General features: G+C 40.7%; 1 protein-coding gene across 1 annotated transcript; it reads right to left on the reverse strand.

Annotated features, from left to right (window-relative positions):
* Nucleotides 1-8,301: 8,301 nt before the first annotated feature.
* On the reverse strand, nt 8,302-9,153 carry LOC122050520 (protein SLOW GREEN 1, chloroplastic-like). The gene has a single exon (XM_042611413.1). It carries the CDS (start codon nt 9,151-9,153, stop codon nt 8,302-8,304), a length of 852 nt encoding a protein of 283 aa, XP_042467347.1.
* Nucleotides 9,154-18,115: the final 8,962 nt, after the last annotated feature.

Genomic DNA, 18,115 nt, shown 5'->3' on the forward strand with positions numbered 1-18,115 from the left:
CGTGATTCGTGAGCTTTGAAGAGCGTGCACAAGGTGTTTGAGAAAGGTCGCAAGTGAGGTAGAGTAAGTACTCAGGTTACTCACGCCGCATGTATAGCTTTATAGATCTTCATTTCAATGTGCTTCCTAGTCGGGTCGGGCATTCATGACATTGGATTCATTTAAATCGTAGATTATCAGTGATGGATTTGAATTCTATTAAAAGTTTTAATATTTTTTTATTTTATCATTAAAATCTCTAGACAAAAAAAAAAATACAGTTTTATGAGTAAAATAAATGGTGAGTGATTTCTATTGAGTTTAAAATTGAGTTAGGTTTTCTGGAAGCAGTGACTTCTACCAGGACCGTGATCAAAGCTATATAATATCAAATTTGGCTGTGAATACTGTGCTGGACGATGCTTATACATTAATAAATAAGTCCAACTATTCGCCCGATGTCTTGGGCGAGGAGAACACACAGCTGGTCTGGTCATGGACTATCGTTTAAGATAAGATGGACAATATGGTAGAGTGAGTAGGTACGTGCAAAGTTAATTGTTGGATAGAATTTTATTGACTTTGAATATAAATAATCTTTGAAAATAAATCATCTTTATTTTAATATAATTTAATTTAATATTTATTTTATTTTTATACTCTAGATGCATAGATTTTGAATATATTATAATGAAATGTGGTAGTAGATCATCATAAAATTACATCAATATTCATTATATATTCTAAATTTATTTTCAATCAATCAATTGGGCCACATAATAAATAAAGATAAAACATATCTCGAGCTACATATTAGCATATGTAATGTAATGTACTGAATTTCATTGGTAAAAACATAAAGATGTTCAAACATGTACAGATAGGCGATCATATGATGAGTTCATCGAACATTTCTCACATAAACTTTCTAAGTGGTTATCATTTATTGAGTAGATAAGTCTTTGGTTGTGATTCTACTCTAGCAATTCTTATGACCTAGAACAACATTGAAACTCTATCTGCTTAGGCTACACGACTTCGACTTCATTAGGATCTTCAGGTGGTGAGATTAGGTGTACTAACAAAATATATAGGAGTTAGTGTATTATAGTCGGGAATTAACCACACACTCACGGGTGTAGATATCTTATATAATATATTGTTCAATAGTGTATGAAGTGTTTGATCATAGCTGAAAGAAGTATTTTAGGAAAAGGAATTTTCTAATTACACATGCGACATCACTATAAGATACATCACATGATTATCGAATTAATAGACAACACTTGGTATACCAATGGTTATAGATTTGACCTTGATATGAGATGATGCATGGGACTAGACTGTATGCTAATCATAATTGACTGATTCTTGCAGGTACTATTCAGTGATATGCAGGGAATCATGGGAAGGTACTACTAGATGCTTTTATCATGATTCGTTGGGTGTTAATCAGAATTAGTTCCGACATCCTATGATTAAGGAGTTGATCATTGGATGAGGCTATTAAGGGTATGTCCGAATCAAAGGATGAGTATAATCTTGAATCATAAAGAGTTGTGGACCCACAACAATTTGTATCCCTAAACTATTGAGGATTATACAAGTATTGATTTCACTATTTCCTTTGAGAAAGTCAAATTTAAAGTAGTTGAATTCAACAAATAAAGTTTGATATAGTCACACAATGAATTGACAACTAAAATTTGATATTATCAAATATTAAGATTCATAAAAGTTTTTCTTGGAAGTATTCAAAAAGGATCAAAGTATCGTTTTGGAATTTTTTAAGAGAAGAAAAATTCTGTGTTTGGGAGAATTAGGGCAGCGTCTTCTTAGAGTTTTTAAGGGAAGAAATTTCTGTACCTTGTGGAATTTTTTGGCAGCCCTCTTCTAGTTGTCTCTAGCTTTCAAAGAAAGAAGATAGAGATCTTCTTCCATCTTTTTCCATGAAGACAGATTCCATCTCGTTGTCATTGCTTCTCCTATTCGAGAAGCCAATTGTTGCTGCCAATTGTTGGAAGGTGCATCCCTCATCTTCGAGGAATATTCTTTGATAGTTTCAACAAAAAACAATACTTGATCACTAGTGCAATCAAGCGTTGGAAAGAGAATTCTGACTATAGGCTGGATTAGGCGTTGGAAGTACAAGTTCAATACATCGAAAACAACGGTAGTTTGAGAGGTATGTTTTTACTTATATTTTGATTCATATATTTATTAATGCTTATGTTAATAATTTTGTTTAGGTTATGCTTAAATGATCTACTATGTTTGAATTAAATATTTTGTATGTGTAAATAAAATGATTAAATTAATATTAGATAAATCAATCACATGATAGTTATTTTTGTTGTGTTTTTAGGATCTTACTTGAATAGTTAGATTGTAAAGTAAGCTAAGATAAAGATCATACTTATGTTTGTTTTAAAAATCCATATGAACACTCTCTTGATTTAATTGTTAAATTATAAAATAAAATTTTAAATTTTGCTTGCACATAAGGGTCTCAAAGTCAAGTTCATTGTTTGTCGTATTAATTTTGAAACAAAAACATATATGTTCTTTTAATTGGTTTGATCATAATGGATTTGATAACATCAACATTTTGTTTTGGTGAAATATGATTTTCTAAATTTAATTATAGATAAATTGATTTATCAATTTATTTGATAATTTTACGGTCAATTAAAAGAATTAACAAGAAACATAAATTGATCAATTAATTAATTGATATAAAAATATTTGATATTATACATGTGATACAAAAAAAATTATCCAATGACTCTCACTGATTGTTTATCCTTAAATTATTAATATGTGATATTATGATATATTTGATCTATTTTTGTGTGTGTATATATACATATATATCTATGTTATTTTATAATATAGTTGCTTGAATCCTATAAACATACATAAAACAATTATATTTTCAAAGTAATGACATAAATGTTTAAATAAAAATTCCTCATTTTGAATATGATTCAAAATTTAGTTAAGTCATAAAGGAAAAAATAAAATAGTATATTTTTCACTATCTTCCGTCAACTGTGGTTGCATGATGAACGCTACTCGCGGTCAGTATCTGGCTCATATCCTTGGAGAGGCTTGAACGTTGGAAAGCTGTGTCTTCCACTAACATAAGTGATGTGGATTGGGTGGAACTCCCATGCCTTCGACTCATATCATTTGGGAATGCATGACGACCGTCTATTATAATCCAACATTGATGTGTTAGCTTGACACATAAAGATAATCAACGTCATATTATTGGGCATTTATTAAACGTGAGGCGAAATACATAGAGGCTACATATGATGTAATTGAGTTCTACCTTTTAGGAATTATGATTAGCTGATATCATTCATGGATCACAATTAGCTAATTTGGCTCTATGTACTCATTAAAGAAATATAATTTCTCGTTTCCATTAGAGGGCGATGGAAATGTCAAAAATATTGGGAGGCAATTTAAATATAAAACTCCACATATTTTATCTTATAAATTAATTAAAATAGTCAATAATGTTGTTTATCTATTTTGATTTCAGTATATTTTTGATACGACATCTCAGAATCTACTTTATGTGATACTAGATCAAAACAAATTAACTGGACTTAATTATTCTGACTAACTAAGAAATTTAAATAATTTCATAATATGTTTCGACGGGGTGGTCGCAGACGAAAATCTCAAGTTACAGCTTCTGCAGACAATGTTCCTATGCCGCCATCTGATTAGGCAGCACCGTCGCATACACCTATGTAAGTACCATCACATACACCTATGTCAGTACCATCGCATACAGCTATGCTAGTACTTTCCACTACAGGATCGCCTTCCCCTTCGGCAGTGCCTTCTCCTTCGATAGTACCTTCACTGATCGAGTCGCTTGTACCCTCTTTTGTTCGTTCCTGACACTCGGTTGCTGAGAGGCCAGACACTCGAGAGTTTATATCCCCTTATGGAGATTCGTAAGTAGAATCAAGCTATTTCATTTTTTAAAACTATTTTAATTATTTAACATTTTTTGTAATTTATAATAGATTTGATAATTCTGTCCATGTTGTTCACGAGATTAATAGAATCGTGAATAACCATTGGAGAAGAGACTTGATGAGTTATACAAGGACTCTAGTATCGACAAGAGAGCTATGGTGGAGTGAATTTAAGGTATATCTCATTCATTTCATATCTTAAATAAAAGTGAATATATAAATAATTATTTTTCTTCCATTGTAGCGATCATTCACTTTGGACATGATTGATGAGATGGAAATTAGGAGAATTTTCATGAAAAAATGTGACGATCACATTCGCCATGTACTCAGTCATGCAAAGTCTAAGGGGAAAAACCATCATTCATCATCGAGGAAAATTGGATAAGGATTTCAAATTATGAGGAAAGTGAGGAGTTTAAAAAAAACAAGTGATCGGAATAAAATAAATCAAACTTTTAATTCTGGAGATATGTCTGCGACATATGCGAGACGTTCGATGAGCATAGACGTAGATTAGTAATTTTTTAACTCTCCCAATATTTTCTTAATCAATTTTACACTATTTAATAATTTCAAATTATCTTTTTAGACTAAAGAAATGGGAAAGGAGCATGATTTTATAGATACTTTCACCCGCACATTTTAGAAAAATGATAAGACTTAGAGCGGGGATACAACTAAAGCAATTAAGGTTTGTATAAATTTTGATTTTTAATTAATAACTTAGATTCTATTATTAATGTACCCGCTCTAACTTTATCCTTTTGCGTTCTTAAAATTTTATTATTGTAAATTTATTTTATTTTATTTTTTTTACAATACAGGAAAAATATGTTGAGCTAGAGGCAGCATAGATGTTCAGCTTATGCGAGTGCTGATATTGAGGGGTCTGAGCCGTTTGTTGGTATTGATTTCAATTTATGACTATAGGCGAGTGGGGGGCCAAAAAGTAGAGGAAAGATATTCGGAATGGGTTCTTTGAGCAGAACCCATAGAGTTGATTGTATATCTTCTTCCTCCTCACATACTCAGCAGATGCATAACTTGACTGAAGAGATTTCCTAGTTGAAGGGCATTATAAAGGAAAGGGATCAAGAAATGAGAGAAGTGTGCCGACAACAAGACTTTATTATGCAACATCTTCAGTTAAGTTATGTTCCAAGTCAAATTCCTCCCGATGACGGTGACGACGGTGATGATGGTATGATGATAATGGTGGTGGTGGTGATTCTTCGTAAATTTATGGTAAATTTTATGTTTGGATTTTTTTTTCATGTGATGTTATAGTTCATTCTATATTTTTATTTTACCTAAATACTTTGCATGTTATGTCATGTTTGGTACGCATTTTTACATGTACATTATATGTCATAACTGTATAAAAAATATATTCAAAACAATATTATGAGTTTGACATTAGTAGATATTACAACTCTCTATAAGAAATATGAAACAAAACATTAACTAGAAACATGAGTTTTGAACAAAGGATGTGAATAATAAACAATTTTAATTTCACCTTGATATTTTGTATTTTCTAACAAACAATCTTAGTTACAAATTTCATTAATGTATGTAAATGTTAGATACAGATATCATTAATATGTTTGATATATTTTATAAGTTATAAATGTTACTTATTGTTTATTTGTAATTTAACATAAGAAAAGATGCATGGAAGGCGACCAAAGCTCCTGAGACGTGACAATTTGTATTTTTTTTTTCTTTTTTGCTTTAAATGCCTTGTTATGATAGAACTTTCATGTTTAGATATTATGATTTGTTGAACTTGTTGTTTGGATTTTAGTTATTTGTATATATGAATATGATGTGTTTAGTTTGAGGATAATTTGTTTGAATGTTGGATATGACTGTGTTTAGTTTTTGGACGATTTGTTTGGATGTTGGATATGGATGTGTTGGATATTATTTTGTTGAAGATGTTGTATGTGTTATTGTAAATAAGATAAAAGAAAATAATAAGAAATATTCTGGAAATATTTTTTTTTGGGACAAATTTTGCTACAAATTTTTTTGTCGCAAAATTATCATAATTTATAAGCGACAAAAAAAATTTGGGGTGAATCCTGATTTCGTCCCAAATAAGCGATAAATCAGGATTCACCCCAAAATTTGTTGTAGATTTGGGACAAAAATTAGTTTTTCGTCGCAAATCTGGCCGAGATTCATATTAACTTTTGTGATGAATCAAGATTCGTCGCAAAATTTGTTGTAGATTTAGGTCAAAAATTAGTTTTTCATCGCAAAATGGAACAACTTTTGCGACGAATCTAGATTCGTCCCAAAATTTGTTGCAAATTTATAAAATGGCCAAGCTTTATAGTGAAAAAAGAGATATTTTTTGGGACGAGTTCAGATTTGTCGCAAATCTGGGACGAATTTGGATTAGTCGCAAATCTACAATGAATCCAGATTCGTTGCAAATCTGCGACGAATCCAAATTCGTTGCATATCTGCGACGAATCTAGATTCGTTGCAGATTTGCGACAAATCCAGATTAGTTGCAGATTTGATTTATGATTGTCGCAGATTTAAGATTATGAAATTTGCGACGAATTAATGTTCGTTGCAAATATGCAACGAATTCTACGACAAAAAAAAAAAGAAATTTGTCACAAAAATTTTCAACGAAAATTATTTATTCATCGTAAAATTTAGCAAAAATATTTTTGGGACGAATATATTTTTGTTTCAAAATTTATCGCAAAATTTTTTACGATGAATTCTTTTAACAAATTCGTCCCAAAATTCGTCTCTAAAAAACTTTTTTTTTTGAAGTGTGTGTTCACTGTTTTCAAATAGGATCATTAATTATATTTATATAATGTAAATAACATTGATTAAATATACAAATTTAAACAACTTATTAAGTTAAATGAATAAATTTTAATTTATTAATAAACATATATAAAACAGGTTTTATTAAACTAATAAATAAATAAATAAATATAAAAATAAACATACTAGTTCTTCAAACCAACAAATTTTAGGTAAATTACTAACCAATCAACAAATTTTATAAGATCAAATTACTAACCAATCAATTAAAAATGTAAAAATTTTATGTGACGTTTGGTTTAGAGATTTGGAAATGAGGGAATGTATTCATTCTCAAACCTTATGTTTGGTTGATAGAAATGAAATCAAGATTTTGAAATGAAACTAAAAAATGTGGGTATGGATGAAACTTACCTCTCCTTTGAGTTTTGATGGAATGAGAATAAGAATTACGTTTTGGACGAAAATACTTTTAGTATATTTATTCAATTTTTCTTTCATTTCATTCTCTCTCCTTGTTTTCTCTCCTCATTCTATCATCATATTTTTCTCTCAACCTACATTATCTCTTCTCATTCTCTCTCATCACATATTCTCTCTCATCACTCTCTCTGTATTCTCTCTCATCACTCTCTCTTCATTCTCTCCTCATTTTTTATCATACTTTCTCTCTCATCATACTTTATCTCTTACCATATTCTCTCTCCATATTCTATCTCATCATACTTTCTCTCTCTTCATTCTCTTTCATCACACTTTGTCTCCTTATTCTCTCTCATCACTCTCTCTCTCTCTCTCGTCATTTTCGCTCTCTTCATTCTCTCCTCATTTTTTCATCATATTTCCACTCGCATCATACTCTCTCTTCTCAATCTCTTTTACCATACTCTCTCTTCATATTTTCTCTCATCACACTTTCCCTTTTTTCATTTTTTCTCATCATACTTTCTGTCTCATCATATTTTCTCATCATACTTTCTCTCCTCAATCTCTCATTTCCTCTCATCGCACTTTCTCTCTCTTCATTTTCCCATAACTCTTTCTCTCTTAACACACTTTCTCTCTCATCATACTTTTTCTTTTTTCAATCTCTCCTATCATACTCTCTCTTCTCATTTTTCTCTATCACACTTTCTCTCCATTTTCTTCATCACACTTTTTCTTTCATCATTCTCTTATCATATATTTATCTTACATTCAAATTTCTCTTCCATATAGATTCATTTCGATTAAAAATATTCAACTAAGCAAACATTACTGTAAGAATGATACCTAAACTCATATCCATTTTTATTCCATAATACTATGATACTCATTCTCATTTCAATTTTTAAGAGAGAACCAAACGTCATCTTAAATAATCCGCTGATAATATTTAAAGGAACTAAATTCAAGAACTTAAACATTTGTTTCGCGATTTAATAATTCATTTTAACTTCGACTTACAAAACTTGTACCTCGGCTGTGCTTCAGTGAATCTATGAACCTTCAGGCGTCTGCAATTATCCATTCATCCACCTCAATTTAATTTCCGAAGTGAAAGAAGTTCATGGTACTTGGAGAACTTCTCCCTTGCCTCTTCATTACGGTTCAACAAGCTACAGATCACTCCCTGGCAGAAGTACGGCCTGTAGTCGTCGGGATCCTCCTTGGCCAACTCCTCGTAGCTCGACAGCGCCGCCTCCGGTTTCTTCTGCAAGAATTCAATTTGGGCCATGATGAGCCGCGCGTCCCTGGCCACCTTCTCCGGCTGCTCTTCCTTCGCTAGGTACAATTCTTGTTCCAGTCGCTCGATCGCCGCGTCCCCTTCTCCGCACCGGTCCAAGAGGACCGCGTTCTCGAAGAGAGCCTCAAATGAGAGCGGATCGACGGCGAGGATCTCCTCGTACAGACGGCGGGCCTCTGCAACCTCGCCCGTCTCGCGGAAAAGCCGAGCGGCCAGGAGTTTCCACTCCGTTTCGTCCGGATGGGCGGAGATGAGCTGGCGGATGGCGGGGAGGGCCTCTGAGTCGTCCCCGGATTCGAGCTTTCGAAAAAGGAGAGAGTGGAGAAGCTGAGAGGCGATGGAGGGGTCCGATTCGGTGTCCGCGGGCACCTCGACCGCCGGAGGAGTAGCCGCGGAGGGATCCGCGCGGGCGAGAGGAGGACGGAATGCGGCGGAGAGAAGGGCGGCGAGGACGACGGCGCCGGAGGCCGCGGCGCGGAGTGGGTTTCGACGTGGAGGAAGGTGCCGGGCCCTTGAAAGCCTGGAAGCCGGGAAGCGGAGGAGGGTTTTCGGGGAATAGAAATGGGGCTTCATCGAGATACGATGCCGAGAGAGTGAGGATCGGCCGCCATGGATGGGGACGGAGGCGACAAGGGCCGCTTCCATGGCGAGATGAGGTCTAGGGCTTCGCGAGGTGATTAGGGATTTCGCTGGGCGGGTATTTAAAGAGAGAACAAGACCGACGGGAGAATCACGGCGTTGGATACGTGGCGGATTCGGAAAATTAGTCCATCTATCAAGGGTAGTTTATATATATATATATATATATATAAAAGTTGAGAAGATAAATACATTTTAATTTATTAAAGGTAAATAATATATTTTTTAATTGCCAAATAAGAGTAATTCTTTGTATTTTATCCACTAGAAATATAATGTTAGTTGATCCTGTTCGAAAGCTGAATCAACGGACGTTGGGCACGTGGCGCTCTCCGAGTCGCTGACGTGGATCCTCGACCGGTCGTACGGTCCTCCGGTGAACCTGCAAGGAAGTCGGGCCGGGAAGGAGTTCCCGGCGACGACCCTCCGACGCTCAAGTCAGGTAAACCTCAACAAGAAAGTGGCTCCAAAAATCGTAGAACGCGTACCTCCGGCGAAGGATGAGGGCCTTTATATAGGGCTGGGGAGAAGCGGGTGCACACATATCGAGGTGTACACGTGTCCTCAGCCCATACCCCAGTAAGGACCTGTCAGTGAGCTTACCTGACTACAGTCCAAGCACGTCTTCGATGGGACAGCTGAACCCCCTGTCGTAAGATTTGGAGTATGACCTAAACGTAGAACATGTCCACTGTCAGATAAAGATGTCCCTTGTCTTTTCCCCCTTGCTCCCGGCCGAGCGTCCGGCCGGCCACCTATAGTGTTCTACTTGGGAGATTCTCGGTAATGTGCTTTGTGGAGACTGTTAGCAGTATGCTACCTCATGTCATCGGCCGAGCGTACCCTCCGCTCGACCTACGATCCTGTACCATGAGCGTCGGGGCCCAGCTTCCTGCTGGGGCACCTTCAGTTAGAAATCGGTCAGCCGGCCGGGTGTTCGACCCACCCATATCCGGTCGGCCACCTAGCCATTTGACTTCCGCGTGGCGTTGACTCCCCAGAACGGGGGTCCCCTGTTCTTACCGCCGGATCACTTGCCTCCCCTTCAAGTCTACTCGAAGGAGGCGATTAGTCCGACTGACTGGACTGCGAGTCTAGCCGGGCGACGCCTGCGTGGCATTATCCTCCGCTCGGGCTACCACAGGGATGGCCTTAAGGTTAGTCAACAGCCACATTCCTTGAACCTCCTCGTAATCTGCGCCAATCTTCGACATTAAGGCTGAGCGTGCGCTCATTAAATGCTTCGAATGGCTGAATGCCACGTGGCGCATTGTCATCATCGTACGGCGGTGGCGGCGTGGTGCTTTGATGGGATCGAAGCGGTTCGAAATGGACGGCGCGATGCACGCTTTGATTCCCGTGACCTGGATCCAACGGTGGAGCCCGCCCGGCCTCCGCCCTATAAAATCTTCGTTTTCTACTCCATCGCCTTACCCCTTCTTTCGCGTGCTCCCAGTTATCCCTCGCGTTCTAGAGCTCCGGCGATCGTATTCTCCTGCTTCCGTCGATCCCAGGTGTTCTTCCTTCGATCCTTCTTTTTCCCGTAAGCTTCTCCTCTTTTCTTTCTCGTTTCCGGTGCTTTCTTTGCATTTCTTTCCCCAGTTTTCGCTTCCAGGGTACTCTTTTCGCTTGCTGCCGTCTTTCTTCTATCTTTCTGCCTTTTTGATTTCTCCCGCTCGGATCATGGCTAGTTCTTCTCATCCTGAAGACCAGTCCCTCGGCCCATGCTACCATGCAGTCCCGATTCGACCAGCGTGACTTTGATGTTCTGACAGACAATTTTGAAATCCCCAATGATTTTGAACTTCTTTTGGCCGGTCCCTCCGCTCGGCCACACAGGCCGCCGCGCGGAGCTTTCTGTGTCTTCCGCGACCAGTTTACTGCTGGTCTGCGTTTCCTTGGACATCCTTTCATTATAGATGTTTGTAACTTTTTCGGTGTTCCGCTCGGCAGTCTAGTACCCAACACTTTTCGCCTTCTCTGCGGGGTTGTTGTTTTGTTCAAAATCCACAACATCCCCCTCCGACCGGACGTCTTTTTTTATTTCTATTACCCCAAGCAGTCCGAGCCGGGCACCTTCATGTTCCCAGCTCGGCCCGGCCTGGTCTTCTTTAACAAACTGTCTTCTTCCAATAAACATTAGAAGGAGTATTTTTTTTATATTCGTATGCCCGATCAGGCTAATTTCCGGACCAAGTGGCAGGTCGACCTACCCCCCACTCCTGAGCTGAAGAAATTCAAGACCCGACTGGACTACCTCCATGCTGCAAACATGCTAGCCGGTCTACGACTCGACATCAATAAGCTTCTTCACGAAGGAGTAATGTACATCTTCGGTCTGAGTCCCATACGGACTCCTCTTCCGACCGACTTCGGTAAGAATTTTACTTGGGCGTTTGCTTTGATTGCTAACTGATTTTTCTCCTTTCCTTTGCAGCGGACATCGTCATGGAGTCGGTAATGGCCGGCATTCTGAAGAGAAAGGCGGCGGCGCTCGAAGCCGCGGCAGCAAAGGAGATGGAGGCGCTCGGCATCCAGCCGGTCGGCTCGCACGAAGAAGAGAGCGGGACACATGCCGGGGAGTCGGCCGCTCAGGCTTCTCTCCCAGAGCCAGCGGCTGGGGCAACCCTCAGCCAAGAGCCCTCCGCTCGGGGTGACGGCTCAGCTCCAGAAGAAGAGCAGCCTCACCCGAAAAGGCGCCGAGTGGAGACTCCCGTCCGCTCAGCCACGTCTGCTGTTCAACCCTCCGCCCGAGCCACTGCAAGTGCTCGCGGAAAGGCTCCGGAGATCGAAGCCATTTCGTTCGATCGGACTCCTTCGGAATGGGACGAGCCGGAGGCCCCTATTGAAGCCGTTCCAGTCAGCACCCTTCCGCCCTCTCAACCAGTCAGGCGTTCAACCATCCACTCTCAGTTTTCGGCGCCGGCCTCTGATCCTCTTCCGGATGTCGGTCGGACGACCCCAGGTCATGGCCGCACAATACGAGTCACTCTTCATCTTCCAACTGAAGAACTGCTGCCAGAGGCCGACCAACCGACAGCGCCCGAGCATACCATCACTTTGAAGGGCCCACTAGCTGAGATGTGGGCCGACGCTCGGGCACGCGTCGCGCTCATCCCCCTCCGAAATTTGGCCAATAGCCATATGCAGCAGGCCACGGGGGTAAGTTTATTTTCTCCGAGTTTTGTATGCATTCCTTCCGATCGGCCAATAACAACTTCTTATTTCTTTTATCAGAGATGGGTGGAGGAGATTGCTGTCTCTAACCGCCTGGCCTTGGTAGATGAAGAACTAAGGCAACTAAAGGCGGTCGTCGGTCCGTCCGGCACTAAAGGCCCCTCCTATTCTGAGCTGCAAAAGGAGCTGAAGAAAGCTCAAGATTTGCTGGCGGCCGAGCAGAAAAAGACGGTCGATCAGGCCCATGCCTTGGCCAAGTCCGAGCGACAAGTCAAGTCGCTCGACACAAAAATAATCTTGGCCACCACTCGAAAAAACACGGCCATTTCCGACTTGGAGAAGAAGAACGTGGAGGCTCGGGGCCTGGAGCTGAAGATAAAGGAGCTGATGGAGCAGCTTGATAGAGAGAAGGCGGGCCGCTCGGCCGACGCGGATAAGCTTCAAAATCTGAAGGATTCCCTTACTGCCTCCCAGGCGACCCTCAAAGAATATCAAGAGGCCGAGCCGAGTCGGGTCGCTGCCCTAAGACAGAGCTACATCCGCTCGCCTGAATTCTCGGAGAAAATCTGCGAGCGGATGTACACAACCTTCGACTTGGCTATGACCGCCACCACCACATATCTGAAGTCTAAGGGTCTTCTTCCGGAGTCCACTACTATTCCGGCCGGCGATCAAGTGGCGCTCCTGGACAACATCCCCAAGGACCTTTATGATTACATTGAGTAGACGTCTTTATATGTAGTTAGGCCGCTAGGCCAAAAAATGATCTTTTTTTCGTACTTAGGCCGCTCGGCCTAAAGTTTTAATTTTAATGCAATATTTTCCTTTCGCGTACTTTGTCCTTTTGCTAGTTAATGTGTGTTGTCTGCTCGCCTATTATCACATCTCTGGTATTCGAAAGGGACTTTTACGAAGTATTTGGCGTTGCCCTTCCGCTCGGCTAAATATGTAATATTTCGAATACGTAACATTCCGCTTTGATAGCAGAGATCGCTCGCTAGACACCGATGAAGTACCTTTGGGTACTGGGCCGAGCGGAACGTAGAGACGATCGAACGATATTGACGGCGAGTTTCTTGGACAATTGCATCCTTTTTATTGGCCTCATCCGCTCGGATGATTTATAGACGCCGGCTCGTCTCTCGATATTTAACGTCGGAGCTCGACGGTCTTCCGCTCGGATGATTTATAGACGCCGGCTCGTCTCTCGATATTTAACGTCAGAGCTCGACGGTCTTCCGCTCGGATGATTTATAGACGCCGGCTCGTCTCTCGATATTTAACGTCGGAGCTCGACGGTCTTCCGCTCGGATGATTTATAGACGCCGGCTCGTCTCTCGATATTTAACGCCGGAGCTCGACGGTCTTCCGCTCGGATGATTTATAGACGCCGGCTCGTCTCTCGATATTTAACGTCGGAGCTCGACGGTCTTCCGCTCGGAGGGTTTATAGACGCCGGCTCGTCTCTCGATATTTAACGTCGGAGCTCGACGGTCTTCCGCTCGGACGTTTATAGACGTCGGCTCGTCTCTCGATATTTAACGTCGGAGCTCGACGGTCTTCCGCTCGGACGATTTATAGACGCCGGCTCGTCTCTCGATATTTAACGTCGGAGCTCGACGGTCTTCCGCTCGGATGATTTATAGACGCCGGCTCGTCTCTCGATATTTAACGTCGGAGCTCGACGGTCTTCCGCTCGGACGATTTAAAGACGCCGGCTCGTCTCTCGATATTTAACGTCGGAGCTCGACGGTCTTCCGCTCGGAGGGTTTATAGACGCCGGCTCGTCTCTGCACCTGGATCTGACTGGTATCTGCTCGTCATGCTCAAAGCATACGAGACATCAGGTCGAGTACATAGCATGGCGTACATGATCGATCCTATGGCTGAGGCATAAGGGATCTGATCCATGCGGTCTCTCTCCTCTCTAGAAGAGGGACCTTGAGTCTTCGAAAGACTCACGCCATGTGACATCGGCAGAAATCCCTTCTTGGAGTTCTGCATGGCAAACCGTAGGAGTACCTTGTCAATGTATGTACTCTGACTTAGGCCAAGCAATCTCTTAGATCTATCTCTATAGATCTGAATCCCTAGAATGCGGGATGTCTCACCTAAGTCCTTCTTTGAGAAGCAACTCCCTAGTCAGGTCTTGACAGACTGAAGCATAGGGATGTCCTTCCCAATGAGCAGTATGTCATCCACATACAATATGAGGAAGACAACTACGTCCTCTACAACCTTCTTGTAGACAAAAGGTTCATCTTCGTTCTTGATGAAACCAAACTATTTGATTACATCATCGAAACGAAGATTCCAGCTCCGAGAAGCTTGCTTTAGTCCATAAATGGACCTATGCAGCTTGCATACTCTGCTAGTATGCTGTGGATCTACAAAACCCTCAGGTTGTGTCATGTACACATCCTCGAGTAGGTTTCCATTCAGAAACGCGGTTTTGACATCCATCTGCCATATCTCATAGTCATGGTAGGCTGCAATAGCAAGCATGATCCGAATGGACTTAAACATCGCTACTGGAGAAAAGTTTTCATCATAGTCAATACCATGAATCTGCTTGAAACCTTTAGCTACCAAGCGACCCTTATAGATAAGTCCATCCATGTCAGTCTTTCTCTTAAAGACCCACTTACACTCAATGGGTTTTACCCCTTCAGGTGGATCAACCAAAGTCCATACTTGGTTGGTGTACATGGATTCCAATTCAGATCTCAAGGCCTCTAGCCATTTCTCGGAATCTGGTCTCATCACAGTTTCTTGATAGGTGGTTGGCTCATCCTCTATGAGCACAATGTCATCATGGTCAGACAAGAGAAATGAGTATCTCTCAGGCTGACGACGTACTCTATCAGACCTGCGAAGAGGTATGTCTACTTGAATTGGTTGTTGTTCCTCAACTCCTTGTGGAACATCATCCACAACACTTTGTGGTTCCAGTTCAACTTCCATCGATGCTTCAGTGCTAGTATTCGCATCTTGAACTTCTTCAAGATCGAACGTGCTCCCACTAGTCTTTCTAGAAACAAAATCCCTTTCTAGAAAGACCCCAGTCTTTGCCACAACTACCTTGTGCTGACTGGGAATGTAGAAGTAATATCCCTTAGTTTCCTTGGGATATCCGATGAAATAGCACTTGTCAGATTTGTGTCCTAATTTGTCTGAGACTTGACGTCGTACGTAAGCCTCACAGCCCCAAATCCTCATGAAAGACACTTGGGCATCTCTCCCAGTCCATATCCTATATGGTGTCTTTATCACGGCCTTGCATGGAACTCGGTTGAGAATGAAAGCTGTCGTGTCTAGAGCATAGCCCCAAAGGTATGTCGGAAGATCTGTGTGACTCATCATAGATCGTACCATATCTAATAGGGTACGATTCCTCCTTTCGGATACATCATTCCACTGTGGTGTTCCAGGAGGAGTGAGTTGGGATAGAATCCCACACTCAGCTAAATAGTCACGAAACTCATGGCTTAAGTATTCACCACCTCGATCTGATCGAAGTATTTTAATACTCTTGCCAAGCTGGTTCTGTACTTCATTCTTGAATTCTTTGAACTTTCAAAGGATTCGGACTTATGTGTCATCAAGTACACATAACCATATCTACTGAAGTCATCAGTAAATGTGATGAAGTATCTATAACCGCCTCTAGCAGCGACATTTAAAGGACCACATACATCACTATGTATGAGTCCTAACAAATCAGTCGCTCTCTCGCTGTGCCCACTAAAGGGAGTCTTGGTCATCTTGCCTCGTAGGCATGACTCGCATATCTCATATGATTCAAAATCAAATGAGTCCAGCAAACCATCCTTATGGAGCTGGGATAAGCGCTTGTCATTTATATGACCTAAGCGACAGTGCCAGAGGTAGGTTTGGTTTATGTCATTTGACTTGAACTGCTTGGTATTTATGTTATAGATAGGGCTCTCAAGGTCTAGAATATAGAGTCCGTTTATTAGAGGTGTACTACAATAGAACATATCGTTTAAATAGACAGAACAACATTTGTTCTTTATTATAAACGAAAATCCTTTCTTGTCCAAACAAGAAACTGAAATTATGTTCTTAGTCAAGGCAGACACATAACAACAATCATCTAATTCTAGTACAAGCCCAGAGGGCAGAGATAGATGGTAAGTTCCTACAGCAATAGCAGCAACCCGTGCTCCATTGCCTACTCGTAGGTCTATCTCACCCTTCGTCAATGCCCTACTATTTCTCAGCGCTTGTACATTAGTACAAATGTGCGAAGCACATCCGGTATCTAATACCCACGATGAAGAAATAGAGAGGTTGACTTCTATAACATGTATACCTGAAGTAGAAATCTTATTTCCCTTCTTCTTAAGATCTTCCAGGTATCCTGTGAAGTTCCTCTTCCAGTGCCCTGCTTGTCCTTGATATAGTTGACGAAGATGTTCAACCATATCGTAAGCATACATCAACTCATGTTGCTTCTGAAGATCAGAATTCATGGTTGCGAGCATTAGACAGGACACATCTAATGCGTCATCTTGATGCTTCTTGTAAGCATCCCGGTCAGCTCGCGTGGCAGTGGCAGGAGGAGCCTCCGGAATGGGCTGCTCCAGAACGTACAGTTTACGTTCCTGAGTGAGAACTATTCTCAGGTTCCTGTACTAGTCCAGGAAATTTGCTCCGTTGAGCTTGTCCTTCTTAAGGACAGAACGCAGGGAGAAAGAGTTCGTATTCGACGTCATGGTTATCTACAACAGAAAATTTACAGAAATAAATATCATATTATTTTAAAATCATTTAATTAGGCCTTTAATTAAATGATGCTCTCACTGAATTCTATAATTCTTGTGGGACAAGATCCACATCATACTAACCCTTGAGTTAGCTTTGGCTAATACGCCCAAGGCTTAGTATGATCGGTAGGTAACAATTACCAATTACATCTCTATGCAACTCTTGTTTATAAGATCAAGATCCATATTTATATTAAAACTCGAGTTAGCTTTGGCTAATACGCCCGAGAGTTAATATAAACGTGATTTTGTCCTACCTTTCCAACTATTGGAAGAATGCCTATAGTTGACTCGATCCAACCGAGTAACTAGGAATACTCAATCTAATTGAGTTTGTATTCACCCATGCGTTGATAGGCGGGACCAAGATTGTCCCTCCGTACCCTACCAAGATAATATGTATTGCTCTGCTTTGGCAGATTCAACAATACATGTGATCGAGGTAGTGATAGGTATCACGGCACGGTTAGACATTTAGAGTTGGTTCGATCGAGATCTAATCTAATCGAAAAGGATGCATCTTGTGCACGACTTAGATCTAATCTAATCGCAAGGGTGCATCATGTGCACGACTTAGATCTAATCTAATCGTAAGGCACTAATTAATTAACTACTTATTAAATAGGCATCACATACACAAGAAATTAATTAACCTATTTGTGATTTAGTCATGGCCCTACTACGATCTTCTCAAGCCAATGAGAAGATCGATTGGTCAACCTAGGGTCAACAACTTCTCCAAGCTCCTCCCTTTGACCACCTTGTGTTGCTCGTGCCCGCCTCGGAACTCCGTCTCATGTGGACCCTCCACCGCTCCAATTTGTACATTACAATTTGAAACTCGAGTTACATTCGAGTCTAAATCTAATTTACAACAAGAATATAAGAGAAGGCATGACGCGCAGGTCGCGAATATAATACAACACTCGCAAACACATAACGGCACGCAGGCCGTATTATGAATTACAACACAATCCAATCACATTGGGTTTTTGGGCCAT

The sequence above is a fragment of the Zingiber officinale genome, chromosome 3A, assembly GCF_018446385.1.
Source record: "Zingiber officinale cultivar Zhangliang chromosome 3A, Zo_v1.1, whole genome shotgun sequence".
NCBI classification, from domain to species: domain Eukaryota; kingdom Viridiplantae; phylum Streptophyta; class Magnoliopsida; order Zingiberales; family Zingiberaceae; genus Zingiber; species Zingiber officinale.

What these genes read in the sequence shown, in the direction of transcription:
- LOC122050520 (XM_042611413.1), bottom strand. Translation starts at nt 9,153, where the DNA reads ATGGAAGCGGCCCTTGTCGCCTCCGTCCCCATCCATGGCGGCCGATCC.